Source organism: Pseudophryne corroboree, chromosome 4 (genome assembly GCF_028390025.1).
Source record: "Pseudophryne corroboree isolate aPseCor3 chromosome 4, aPseCor3.hap2, whole genome shotgun sequence".
In the NCBI taxonomy this organism is placed as follows: domain Eukaryota; kingdom Metazoa; phylum Chordata; class Amphibia; order Anura; family Myobatrachidae; genus Pseudophryne; species Pseudophryne corroboree.
In genome coordinates, this window is record NC_086447.1 from 898,770,324 (window position 1) to 898,785,175 (window position 14,852).

General features: G+C 48.8%; 1 protein-coding gene across 2 annotated transcripts in view; it reads right to left on the reverse strand.

The window, feature by feature from the left end:
* LOC134910632 (uncharacterized) overlaps positions 1–14,852 on the reverse strand; it is a 178,907-nt gene that overhangs the window by 101,599 nt on the left and 62,456 nt on the right. For both annotated transcript variants that reach the window (XM_063918899.1, XM_063918898.1), the window contains exons 2-3: positions 9,637–9,715; positions 6,791–7,272 (exon numbers count right to left, since the gene is read on the reverse strand). In XM_063918899.1, the coding sequence (XP_063774969.1) occupies positions 6,791–7,272; positions 9,637–9,715 (561 nt within the window). The remainder of the gene's footprint in view (positions 1–6,790; positions 7,273–9,636; positions 9,716–14,852) is intronic.

Sequence of the window (14,852 nt, forward strand, 5' to 3'; positions counted from 1 at the left end):
TGTTTCTTATGGGCCCTACACACATGGCGATGTGCCACCGAGGTGACGGGCGACCTGGCTCCATAGCAGTGCAAGCTAATGAACGAGATCGTTCATATCTTTCACTGGTATCGCCCAGTGTGTAGGGCGTATTAGCCTCATACTCAGGCACCCATCCCAACTCCCTCTCGCTGTACCTATACAGTGTGGTCACTCACATCTACAGTAGCTCCTCAGTGACCCGTCTTCTTACTGCTCCCTCCCCAGTCACGTGTATTCCCCGTCTCCGGAGCCCGCGTGAGAGCAAGCCGCACGCTACTTCCTTGCTCTCACCCTATTGGTCCAGTGGGCAGAGCTGCAACTAACCGGTTGCTAGGCTACGTCTCTAGGGAGTGAATCCCATTAACAGTGACGCGGCCAGCTGGTTGCAGCTGGCGGCCTGGCCAATACACACTGCTGCCCAGGTAGCAGGTACTACAGTCTCAGCAGTACACCCTGATGGTGGCCCTAGCGGGTGGAACAGCCAGGTTGGCGCCCCCTACTGGCTGGTGCCCCTGACGAGTGCCATCCTGGTCAATGGCTAGATACGCCACTGGATGTCGGCCCTGCGCCCCAGTACTTTGACTGGTGCCTCTCAAATATTTGGGGGGGCGAGCCGCAGAAGCTGTCTAGGTAATGCACAGAAAACAGGGCATTCGTTTAAATTATTACAGTTCAGTTTCTCTACTATTATAATTTATATAGGAGTTACTTTTTCTGTCATAGTGGCTCATCGTGCCCCCTATACATCACCTACGGAGTTATCCATCTGTGTATACACATAGGAGGAGGCGTTTCACTTCTGGGAGTTAAAGGTTTTGTGGATTTATCATTACGAATAGACGGTCTTAGCTCATGGGGCACAGAATGGAATGCATGGTGATTGCATTGCAGATTACTGGGAGTCATTCCGACCCGTTCGCACGCAGCGGTTCATCGCTGCGGTGCGAACGGGTCGGAACTGCAGCTGTACGGCACCCGCATTGTGCGCACGCGTCGTTGCCCAGCGATGGCCGTCGCCGGGGAACGACGCCTTGACCGATGAAAGCGATCGCAGGTGCGATCGCAAGAAGATTGACAGCGGGAAGGAGGATCGGGGCGTCTACTCACCGTTTCCCGGGCGTGGTAAGGCGAACGCAGGCGTGTCCAGGCGTTTGGAGGGCGGATGTCTGACGTGACAGCTGGGACCTTCATCGCTGGATCCGTCGCACAGGGTAAGTATGTCCAGGGCTGGTCTTGATTTGCTTGAAACTATTTTAGCATAGCAGGGCTGCACAAGCGTTCGTAGCCCTGCTATGCTAAAATACACTCCCCCATAGGCGGCGTCTAGTGGATCGCACCAGCAGCAAAATGTTGCTAAGTGCGATCAACTCGGAATGACCCCCACTGTACGAGTACGCTCCTACACAGAGTTACCGCAGAGATGTAGTAAGACTGGAGTAACAAGCGCCCTATCTGTCCCCGAGTCACCAGAATAAAAAAATGAACCCTTGTTTCTCTATATTGCACAGATTAGCATCTTAGAAACACCAGTTCCAGAAACTAGTATTATTGCATTTCATCAGCACTCTATTTCCAAAATATATTAAGTAACTGCACATTGGCCCTCATTCCGAGTTGTTCACTCGCTAGCTGCTTTTAGCAGCATTGCACACGCTAGGCCGCCGCCCTCTGGGAGTGTATCTTAGCTTAGCAGAATTGCGAACGAAAGATTAGCAGAATTGCGAATAGAAAATTCTTAGCAGTTTCTGAGTAGCTCGAGACTTACTCCTACACTGCGATCAGCTCAGCCCGTTTCGTTCCTGGTTTGACGTCACAAACACTCCCTGCGTTCGGCCAGCCACTCCCCCGTTTCTCCAGACACTCCCGCGTTTTATCCTGGCACGCCTGCGTTTTTCCGCACACTCCCAGAAAACGGCCAGTTTCCGCCCAGAAACACCCACTTCCTGTCAATCACACTTCGATCACTTCAACGATGAAAAATCTTCGTTCTGCCATGAGTAAATCTACTAAGTTTTGTGCTAAAATACTTAGCGCATGCTCACTGCGTACCATGCGCATGCGCATTTTCGCATTAATCGCTCCGTTGCGAAAATCGGCAAAGAGCGAACAACTCGGAATGACCCCCATTATGGGGCCAATTCAGAGGGAATATGGATGGAAGATAGACAGTAAATCGTAGACAGTCAATAAGTCGACACCAAATGTCAATGGTCAATCGGTCGACAGGGTCAAAAGGTTGACACAGAAAAGGTTGATGCATGATTTTTCATGATTTTTAGGGTAAGGCACATGGGATAGGGGTTAGGTTGCAGAAGGGGACGGTTAGGGTAAGGCATTTGGGGGAGGGGTTAGGGTTAGGTTGCAGAACGGGACGGTTAGGGTAAGGCATATGGGATAGGGGTTAGGTTGCAGAACGGGACGGTTAGGGTAAGGCACATGGGATAGGGATTAGGGTTAGTCTGCAGAAGGGAAGGTTAGGGTAAGGCACATGGGATAGGGGTTAGTCTGCAGAAGGGAAGGTTAGGGTAAGGCACATGGGATAGAGGTTAGGGTTAAGGGGGGTACTCACGGAGCGATATTCTAAACAATCTGACTAGATTGCTTAGAATTTAAGCATTATCGCTCCGTGTGTACCCCCTACAGCGCTAGCGATGCGCAGCCCCGCGCATCGCTATCTCTGGTGCTAGATTGGCCTGAGCGGCTCGCTCACTTCACCCGCTGGGTGAAATGAGCGCCCCCCCCCCGTCTCCCCCTGCACGCCCAGCACACATCTCTCCCACAATGGCCCGTCTATATGGGCCTTTAGTCTGCAGAACGGGACAGTTATGGAAAGCACATGGGATAGGGGATCGGGTTAGGTTGCAGAAGGGGATGGTTAGGGTAAGGCACATGGGATAGGGGTTAGGGTAAGGTTGCAGAAGGGGATGGGTAGGGTAAGGCACTTGGGGTAGGGGTTAGGTTGCAGAAGGGGATGGTTAGGGTAAGGTACTTGGGGAGGGGTTAGGGTTAGTCTGGATAAAGGGACAGTTAGGGTAAGGCACATGGGATAGGGGTTAGGGTTAGGTTGCAGAAGGGGATGGGTAGGGTAAGGCACATGGGATAGGGGTTAGGGTTAGGTTGCAGAAGGGGATGGGTAGGGTAAGGCACTTGGGGTAGGGGTTAGGTTGCAGAAGGGGATGGTTAGGGTAAGGCACTTGGGGAGGGGTTAGGGTTAGTCTGGATAAAGGGACGGTTAGGGTAAGGCACATGGGATAGGGGTTAGGTTGCAGAAGGGGATGGGTAGGGTAAGGTACTTGGGGAGGGGTTAGGGTTAGTCTGGATAAAGGGACAGTTAGGGTAAGGCACATGGGATAGGGGTTAGGGTTAGTCTGCAGAAGGGAAGGTTAGGATAAGGCATAGGGGTTAGGGTTAGGTTGCAGAAGGGGACGGTTAGGGTAAGGCACTTGGGGGAGGGGTTAGGGTTAGTCTGCAGAATGGGACGGTTAGGGTAAGGCACATGGGGTAGGGGTTAGGGTTAGGTTGCAGAAGGGGATGGTTAGGGTAAGGCACTTGGGGAGGGGTTAGGGTTAGTCTGAATAAAGGGACGGTTAGGGTAACGCACATGGGATAGGGGTTAGGGTTAGGTTGCAGAAAGGGAAGGTTAGGGTAAGGCACATGGGGTATGGGTTAGGGTTAGGTTGCAGAAGGAAAGGTTAGGGTAAGGCACATGAGATAAGAGTTAGGGTTAGTCTGCAGAAGGGAAGGTTAGGATAAGGCATAGGGGTTAGGGTTAGGTTGCAGAAGGGGACGGTTAAAGTTAGGCACTTGGGGGAGGGGTTAGGGTTAGTCTGGAGAACGGGACGGTTAGGGTAAGGCACATGGGGTAGGGGTTAGGGTTAGTCTGGAGAACGGGACGGTTAGGGTAAGGCACATGGGGTAGGGGTTAGGGTTAGTCTGCAGAAGGGAAGGTTAGGGTAAGGCACATGGGATAGGGGTTGGGGTTAGGTTGCAGAAGGGAAGGTTAGGGTAAGGCACATGGGATAGGGGTTAGGGTTAGTCTGTAGAAGGGAAGGTTAAGGTAAGGCATAGGGGTTAGGGTTAGGTTGCAGAAGCACATATGTCTTAGGAGATTTTATCATAAAAATTTGTCATGGTTTCTATCTCGCCCACTCGCAGTAAAACAAGAACTCGCTCAACTACAGTAGGTCAACACCCTATATAACAGATGAACTATTTCAAATTCTAAGGGCCAGAGTCTATTAGCCTCGCGCTGCGCATATAACTGCCAGATATGGAAACGGATTTCTCCATAGCCTGCAAGCAGAAACCAGTTCTATGACACATGTCGCAAAGCCGCTGGTATAGTAGACATTCCGGAAGCCGAACGCGCCTAACAGCCTCTCACCCTAAGGATATTAGAAGTCACTGATGCCTTCATGACCGCATAATAGCAGGACGCCAGGGCCGATATACACAACAGCTTACAGGGAGTACTTTATACATTATAATATAGACATTTGTTGTAACATTAACAGACACTAATAAATATATGTAGATAATAATCGATAGTGACCTGAAGCGGGGGTATCTACCCCTCGGCTAGGATGCCACTCTCCAGAGCCGCAGGGCCCAAAAACACTAGGAGGAGCACCGCCCTGCCGTGCCACTTATGGTAAGGGATAGAATAATATAGTAGTGGCAGGCAGGAGCCTGATGGTGTTGGGCTGCAGCTGCTACCAGCCAAGGCATAGGGAGGTAGAATAGGGGAACAACGCTTCCTATGTCCTAGCATGTACAGAAGGTGACAACATACCGGCCGTATTAATACCATATTACATTATATCTGTAAATGATGAGTTTTGACAAAAGCTATGATGCGGATGTCTCCACGAAAGGGAACCTTGGGTGTGATAAGGATTCTTATGTGGGCATAATGTGCCTGGGGCACTACTGTGTGGCATAAAGTGTATAAGGGCAGGGACGGATTAAGACAGCAGGCTCTGCACTGGTCCCGTTCCTCTCTGGCAGTGGTGTAGACACTGTCTTTGTGCTGGTCTCCAGGAAAATGGTGCTCACACATTGTTCCCAGGGACATATCTACTGCACTTGGGCAAATCACCGGGAAAATGGGCGCTGTGTCATTTCACCAGTGTTTTAAGTCTGCAGAGCCGGCCGCTTTGGAATTCTGGAGGGGTATAATTACAGTATATGAGTGCAGGGTTTGCAGTGTGTGTGTCCCAGGACCCAGGGGCCCATGCACACCGCACACCCTACAACCATTACAGATACACCAATGTACAGTATAAGGAGCACTACTGTGTGGCATAATGAGTATAAGGAGTATTACTGTGTGGTGTAACATGTATAAGGGGTACTACTGTGTGGCGTAATGTGTATAAGGAGTATTACTGTGTGGTGTAACATGTATAAGGGGTACTACTGTGTGGCGTAATGTGTATAAGGAGTATTACTGTGTGGTGTAACATGTATAAGGGGTACTACTGTGTGGCGTAATGAGTATAAGGAGTATTACTGTATCGTGTAACATGTATAAGGGGTACTACTGTGTGGCATAATGTGTATAAGGAGTATTACTGTATCGTGTAACATGTATAAGGGGTACTACTGTGTGGCGTAAAGAGTATAAGGAGTATTACTGTGTGGTGTAACATGTATAAGGGGTACTACTGTGTGGCGTAATGTGTACAAGGAGTATTACTGTGTGGTGTAACATGTATAAGGGGTACTACTGTGTGGCATAATGTGTATAAGGAGTATTACTGTGTGGTGTAACATGTATAAGGGGTACTACTGTGTGGCATAATGTGTATAAGGAGTATTACTGTGTGGTGTAACATGTATAAGGGGTACTACTGTGTGGCGTAATGTGTATAAGGAGTATTACTGTGTGGTGTAACATGTATAAGGGGTACTACTGTGTGGCGTAATGAGTATAAGGAGTATTACTGTGTGGTGTAACACGTATAAGGGGTACTACTGTATGGCATAACGTGTATAAGGGGCACTACTGTGTTGTAATATGAATAAGGGGCACTACTGTGTGGTGTAAAGTTAATAAGGGAATCTACTATGCGGTGTAATGTGAGCAAGGGGCTCTACTGTGTAGAGTAATTTTAATTGGGGTTACTATTGTGTGACCACACCCCTTCCCCATGAGACCACGCCACTTGTTCAACCCACTGTCCCTATTTTAAATATGGATATTGTGGGGTGCCAGTCCCTCGCTTTGCTTGGGGCGCTCAGACCATTACATATACCCCTGGTGACCTATTCTGTTGCTGTCATGCGGGAAGGGAAGTGAAGTTTATTTGTTCATTTATATGGCACCACAAAACTCCGCAGCACCCCCTTGCCTGCAGAAACCCAGAATAATATAAAGAAGCGCAGGCCCAACAGATTAAACAAGCAAATAGATTACAGGACAGTCAGGAACACTAAAATACAAGAACAGCAACTTATTACAATTGTACATAAGAAATAATGGGTAAGGTATATAACAAACAAGTGCCATACAGAATATGCAGGAGGCAGTATACAAGGAAACACGCTGGGTATGGGCAAGAAGACTACATAAAGTATTAATACTGTAGTGGCTGTAACCAGTCACATGGCGCACTGCGTGCAGCTCAGCAGTACTCCGCCATATTTGTTCCAAATTCCTCAATAATGGAATGGCAGGGCCCTTCCTCTGCAACATGCAGCAGGTCACATGACTGGTCCCTGCAAGGATTAATGTAGGCTGCTTATAGGATAGGCCTTCTGGACGTACCTGTTGCATCTTTTCCAAGTCCAGGCTGGGTCTGCTGTTCTTGTCTCCGAAACCTTGTCTGTGTCTTTTACAGGGCATTCCTTGGTCAAAAGTGGAGCCCATACTAGAGAATATAAGAGGTCGAGACCCCGGGTTCCGAGTTAGGGGCTGCAGTCTTTTAGGAGGGGAGGCACTAAACAGGACGGGGCTGGGAATTCCGTGGAGGCCGTCAGCCTGCTCAACAGGCCTGAAGGACATTGCGCACAAATGTTTCACCTCCTCGTCGCTGGATGACGTGTTGTCGCTGTGGCAGCTCAGCCGGCTGACTTGTGACCACTTGCGTTTCTCCGCCGCAAACTCCCGACTGATGCGTTCCAGCTCCTCCTCCGAGCTGTGTCGGTCCAGGCCGGGGTGGAAGAGGGACCTCACTTTGCAGCACTGGTTCTCTTGGTTCTGCAGCTGGTTTGTTGCTAAAGGGGTCAGAATACAATTCCGTCTTCTCTCTGTGGCGGACAAACAAGGAACAGTGAAAACGATGAGCTCATATGATTTTTCACATGACTCAAAAGCGAGACAGATCAACGGGCGGTCAGCAGCTCGGTAAATCTATTAGCATCAAATTAATCTATACTCGTTTAAAGTGCTGTCCCATAACTGAACCGCTCTTCCATTTACCAACCTCTGCTTTATAAGACTCCGAGGGATTAACGAATCTTGTGATTTGAATTTCTCACGGCTTCTTATTAAAGAGCTATTTCTGTCTGGTATGGGATCCTACTGCATTTTTAGTTAGCGGATAAAACATGCTTTTAAAGTTACGCCGTTACCCAAGTGAATACGTAGAACTATACAAAATCGCTAAAATGCAAATTGTAGATGACATATGTATATTGACATATGTACATAATGTTGTTACTATTTAGGGGTAATGGTTAGACTATGGCTAGGCATAGGCATAATTAACTCGCAAATCCAGATGATCAACATGTCAAATGTCAGCCTTCACAAATGCATACAGACACTTGGCAACGATGGTATATAGGTGGTCATTCCGAGTTGATCGCTAGCTGCTTTCGTTCGCTGTGCAGCGATGAGGCAAAAAAAGGCACTTCTGCGCATGCGTATGCGGCGCAATGCGCACGCACAAAGTAATTTTACAACGAACGATGTAGTTTCACACATGGCCTAGCGAAGCTTTTCAGTCGCACTGCTGGCCGCAGAGTGATTGACATGAAGTGGGCGTTTCTGGGCGGAAACTGACCGTTTTCAGGGAGTGTTCGGAAAAACGCAGGCGTGCCAGGAAAAACGCAGGCGTGCCAGGAAAAACGCAGGCGTGGCTGGACGAACGCAGGGCGTGTTTGTGACGTCAAAACAGGAACTGAACAGTTTGAAGTCATCGCAAGCGCTGAGTAGGTATTGAGCTACTCTAAAACTGCAGAAAAAAAAACTTTGTAGCCGTTGTGCGATCCTTTCGTTCACATTTCTGCTAAGCTAAAATACACTCCCAGTGGGAGGCGGCATAGCGTTTGCACGGCTGCTAAAAACTGCAAGCGAGCGAACAACTCGGAATGACCACCATTATCAATGCAGAGACTGAACGCCGACATTTGACACGTCAACCTCCTGTTCATGTTGACATTCTGAATGTCATCATTTTGTACACACCCACATCCCTCTTTCTCTCCCGAGCACTTCCTGCTATAATACCATAGTTTAGAGGTTAGCAAACGCGGCCCTCAAGAAACCCCAACAGTCCAGCTTTTAAGCTTATCCATGCTTGGCCACAGGTGACTTAATTAGTTCCTCAGTCAGTTTGATTTGACAGTCTGTGCTGAGACATGGATATACTTAAAACCTGGACTGTTAGTGTTAGGGTGCCTTGAGGGCCGTGTTTGAGAACCTCTGTCATAGTTATTTGAATTAGGTGTTAGTGTGAACTGTCCTGAAGACTGAAGATCCCTAACCTCATGATGTGATCATTCATACACCTGAAAGTTTAAGGGGCAATCTCTTACAGGGCAAAACCATGCGGTGTAAGTGATTGCCCCTTTAAATAAATGTCCGAGATCAGCCGGCAGGTACTGTATGTGCTATAATATGGTCCACTGAGCAGCAGATCTACCGAAAGTATACATGCCTACTCTCCCAGAATTTCCGGGAGACACCCGAATTTGGAGGGATTTCTCCTGAATAGACAACCCGCCTGCATCCTGCCGCTACCCTGGTAAAGTGTGCTGGGAACGGTGACATCATGAGGTGCTACGATCTCATTATGGCACCCCCAACCCCCCCCCCCCCCCCACTGCAACATAACGACAGGAATAGTGAGAAAATATTGCAGGGGGTGTTCATCATAACTATCTGCTTATCACTCAGTCGCCTCTGAGTTTTTTGTTTTTTTATTATTGGCAAAATAGGACAAAAACTAAATGGTTAAAAATCAGCCTTAGGGGGAAATTCAATTGCCGGCGAAGGGTGCGAATTGCTGTTGTCATGGCATTTAAACACCTGCAACAGAACCCCACCTTGCACCCTTTGCCTGGCCGGCGAATGCCAGATTCACACCAAAACGCTCGCTATCCTATGGGGCAAGCAAACGCTTTTGTGTGAAATCGGGCTGCTGCACAGCTTGTCGCTTTGATTCGGCCGGGCGAAGTGATTCATGGCAGTTGTATTCCCCCCATATTGCCAGGATTGGCGCTTTGTTGATAAATAGGTTCCTAAAGTTATCGGACATTTCTAGGAGTGGTAGCTTTCAGAAACGCCATGAAGGGAGCCAGACAAAGAATAGTCGCTGACAGCAAAATATCAGCCCAGACGCGGACACTAGTGAGAACAGTGAGAATGAGCCCCAGTTTCCTTCTAACCTTTGTCAATTTGTGCAAGTTCCTGATTTTCTCCTTCAGAATCTTCACTATCGTCCTCATCACTCGGGGGGTATGAAATCTGCAGGACAAACAGATTAGAATTTAAGTTCATGATTTCTGTAAAGCGCCCTAAGTTCTTTGCAGAAAAACAACAACTACTACCCACTGCTATTACCCACTGCTGCTGCTACTACTACCCACTGCTGCTGCTGCTGCTACTACTACTACCACCTACTGCTATTACCCACTGCTGCTGCTGCTACTACTACTACTACCCACTGCTGCTGCTACTACTACTACCCACTGCTACTACCCACTGCTGCTGCTGCTGCTACTACTACTACTACCCACTGCTACTACCCACTGCTGCTGCTGCTGCTACTACTACTACCCACTGCTGCTGCTACTACTACTACCCACTGCTACTACCCACTGCTGCTGCTGCTGCTACTACTACTACCTACTGCTATTACCCACTGCTGCTGCTGCTACTACTACCCACTGCTGCTGCTACTACTACTACCCACTGCTACTACCCACTGCTGCTGCTGCTGCTACTACTACTACCCACTGCTACTACCCACTGCTGCTGCTGCTACTACTACTACCACCTACTGCTATTACCCACTGCTGCTGCTGCTACTACTACTACTACCCACTGCTGCTGCTACTACTACTACCCACTGCTACTACCCACTGCTGCTGCTGCTGCTACTACTACTACCCACTGCTACTACCCACTGCTGCTGCTGCTACTACTACTACCACCTACTGCTATTACCCACTGCTGCTGCTGCTACTACTACTACTACCCACTGCTGCTGCTACTACTACTACCCACTGCTACTACCCACTGCTGCTGCTGCTGCTACTACTACTACTACCCACTGCTACTACCCACTGCTGCTGCTGCTGCTACTACTACTACCCACTGCTGCTGCTACTACTACTACCCACTGCTACTACCCACTGCTGCTGCTGCTGCTACTACTACTACCTACTGCTATTACCCACTGCTGCTGCTGCTACTACTACTACTACCCACTGCTGCTGCTACTACTACTACCCACTGCTACTACCCACTGCTGCTGCTGCTACTACTACTACTACCCACTGCTGCTGCTACTACTACTACCCACTGCTACTACCCACTGCTGCTGCTGCTGCTGCTACTACTACTACCCACTGCTACTACCCGCTGCTGCTGCTGCTACTACTACTACTACTACTACCCACTGCTGCTGCTACTACTACTACTACTACTACTACTACTACCCACTGCTGCTGCTGCTACTACTACTACTACTACTACCCACTGCTGCTGCTACTACTACTACCCACTGCTACTACCCACTGCTACTACCCACTGCTGCTGCTGCTACTACTACTACTACTACTACTACTACTACTACTACTACTACCCACTGCTGCTGCTGGTGCTACTACTACTACTACTACTACCCACTGCTGCTGCTGCTGCTGCTGGTGCTACTACTACTACTACTACCACCCACTGCTGCTGCTACTACTACTACTACTACTACTACTACTACTACTACTACTACTACTACCCACTGCTGCTGCTACTACTACTACCCACTGCTACTACCCACTGCTGCTGCTGCTGCTACTACTACTACCCACTGCTACTACCCACTGCTGCTGCTGCTGCTACTACTACTACCTACTGCTATTACCCACTGCTGCTGCTGCTACTACTACTACTACCCACTGCTGCTGCTGCTACTACTACTACTACCCACTGCTGCTGCTACTACTACTACCCACTGCTACTACCCACTGCTGCTGCTGCTACTACTACTACTACCCACTGCTGCTGCTACTACTACCCACTGCTGCTGCTACTACTACTACTACTACTACTACTACTACTACTACTACTACCTACTGCTATTACCCACTGCTGCTGCTGCTACTACTACTACTACCCACTGCTGCTGCTACTACTACTACCTACTGCTATTACCCACTGCTGCTGCTGCTACTACTACTACTACCCACTGCTGCTGCTACTACTACTACCCACTGCTACTACCCACTGCTGCTGCTGCTGCTACTACTACTACCTACTGCTATTACCCACTGCTGCTGCTGCTACTACTACTACTACCCACTGCTGCTGCTGCTACTACTACTACTACCTACTGCTATTACCCACTGCTGCTGCTGCTACTACTACTACTACCCACTGCTGCTGCTACTACTACTACCCACTGCTACTACCCACTGCTGCTGCTGCTACTACTACTACTACCCACTGCTGCTGCTACTACTACTACCCACTGCTACTACCCACTGCTGCTGCTGCTGCTACTACTACTACTACTACTACTACTACTACTACTACTACCCACTGCTGCTGCTGCTACTACTACTACTACTACTACTACTACTACCCACTGCTGCTGCTGCTACTACTACTACTACTACTACTACTACTACTACTACTACTACTACTACTACTGCTGCTGCTGCTGCTACTACTACTACCTACTGCTATTACCCACTGCTGCTGCTGCTACTACTACTACTACTACTACTACTACCCACTGCTGCTACTACTACTACTACTACTACTACTACTACTACTACTACTACTACTACTACTACTGCTGCTGCTGCTGCTACTACTACTACCTACTGCTATTACCCACTGCTGCTGCTGCTACTACTACTACTACTACCCACTGCTGCTGCTGCTACTACTACTACTACTACCCACTGCTGCTGCTGCTACTACTACTACTACTACCCACTACTGCTGCTGCTACTACTACTACTACTACTACCCACTGCTGCTACTACTACTACCCACTGCTGCTGCTACTACTACCCACTGCTGCTGCTACTACTACTACTACTACTACTACTACTACTACTACTACCCACTGTTGCTGCTGCTACTACTACTACCCACTGCTGCTGCTGCTGATACTACTACTACCACCCACTGCTACTACCCGCTGCTGCTACTACTACTACTACTACCCACTGCTGCTGCTGCTACTACTACTACTACTACCCACTGCTGCTGCTGCTACTACTACTACTACTACCCACTACTGCTGCTGCTACTACTACTACTACTACTACCCACTGCTGCTACTACTACTACCCACTGCTGCTGCTACTACTACCCACTGCTGCTGCTACTACTACTACTACTACTACTACTACTACTACTACTACCCACTGTTGCTGCTGCTACTACTACTACCCACTGCTGCTGCTGCTGATACTACTACTACCACCCACTGCTACTACCCGCTGCTGCTGCTACTACTACTACTACTACTACCCACAGCTGCTACTACTACTACTACTACTACTACCCACTGCTGCTGCTGCTACTACTACTACTACCCACTGCTGCTGCTACTACTACTACCTACTGCTATTACCCACTGCTGCTGCTGCTACTACTACTACTACCCACTGCTGCTGCTACTACTACTACCCACTGCTACTACCCACTGCTGCTGCTGCTGCTACTACTACTACCTACTGCTATTACCCACTGCTGCTGCTGCTACTACTACTACTACCCACTGCTGCTGCTGCTGCTACTACTACTACCTACTGCTATTACCCACTGCTGCTGCTGCTACTACTACTACTACCCACTGCTGCTGCTACTACTACTACCCACTGCTACTACCCACTGCTGCTGCTGCTACTACTACTACTACCCACTGCTGCTGCTACTACTACTACCCACTGCTACTACCCACTGCTGCTGCTGCTGCTACTACTACTACTACTACTACTACTACTACTACTACTACTACCCACTGCTGCTGCTGCTACTACTACTACTACTACTACTACTACTACTACCCACTGCTGCTGCTGCTACTACTACTACTACTACTACTACTACTACTACTACTACTACTACTACTACTACTGCTGCTGCTGCTGCTACTACTACTACCTACTGCTATTACCCACTGCTGCTGCTGCTACTACTACTACTACTACTACTACTACCCACTGCTGCTACTACTACTACTACTACTACTACTACTACTACTACTACTACTACTACTACTGCTGCTGCTGCTGCTACTACTACTACCTACTGCTATTACCCACTGCTGCTGCTGCTACTACTACTACTACTACCCACTGCTGCTGCTGCTACTACTACTACTACTACCCACTGCTGCTGCTGCTACTACTACTACTACTACCCACTACTGCTGCTGCTACTACTACTACTACTACTACCCACTGCTGCTACTACTACTACCCACTGCTGCTGCTACTACTACCCACTGCTGCTGCTACTACTACTACTACTACTACTACTACTACTACTACTACCCACTGTTGCTGCTGCTACTACTACTACCCACTGCTGCTGCTGCTGATACTACTACTACCACCCACTGCTACTACCCGCTGCTGCTGCTACTACTACTACTACTACTACCCACAGCTGCTACTACTACTACTACTACTACTACCCACTGCTGCTGCTGCTGCTGATACTACTACTACCACCCACTGCTACTACCCACTGCTGCTGCTGCTACTACTACTACTACTACCCACTGCTGCTGCTGCTACTACTACTACTACTACTACTACTACCCACTGCTGCTACTACTACTACTACTACTACTACTACTACTACTGCTGCTGCTGCTGCTACTACTACTACCTACTGCTATTACCCACTGCTGCTGCTGCTACTACTACTACTACTACCCACTGCTGCTGCTGCTACTACTACTACTACTACCCACTGCTGCTGCTGCTACTACTACTACTACTACCCACTACTGCTGCTGCTACTACTACTACTACTACTACCCACTGCTGCTACTACTACTACCCACTGCTGCTGCTACTACTACCCACTGCTGCTGCTACTACTACTACTACTACTACTACTACTACTACTACTACCCACTGTTGCTGCTGCTACTACTACTACCCACTGCTGCTGCTGCTGATACTACTACTACCACCCACTGCTACTACCCGCTGCTGCTGCTACTACTACTACTACTACTACCCACAGCTGCTACTACTACTACTACTACTACTACCCACTGCTGCTGCTGCTGCTGCTGATACTACTACTACCACCCACTGCTACTACCCGCTGCTGCTGCTGCTACTACTACTACTACTACTACCCACTGCTGCTGCTGCTACTACTACTACTACCCACTGCTGCTGCTACT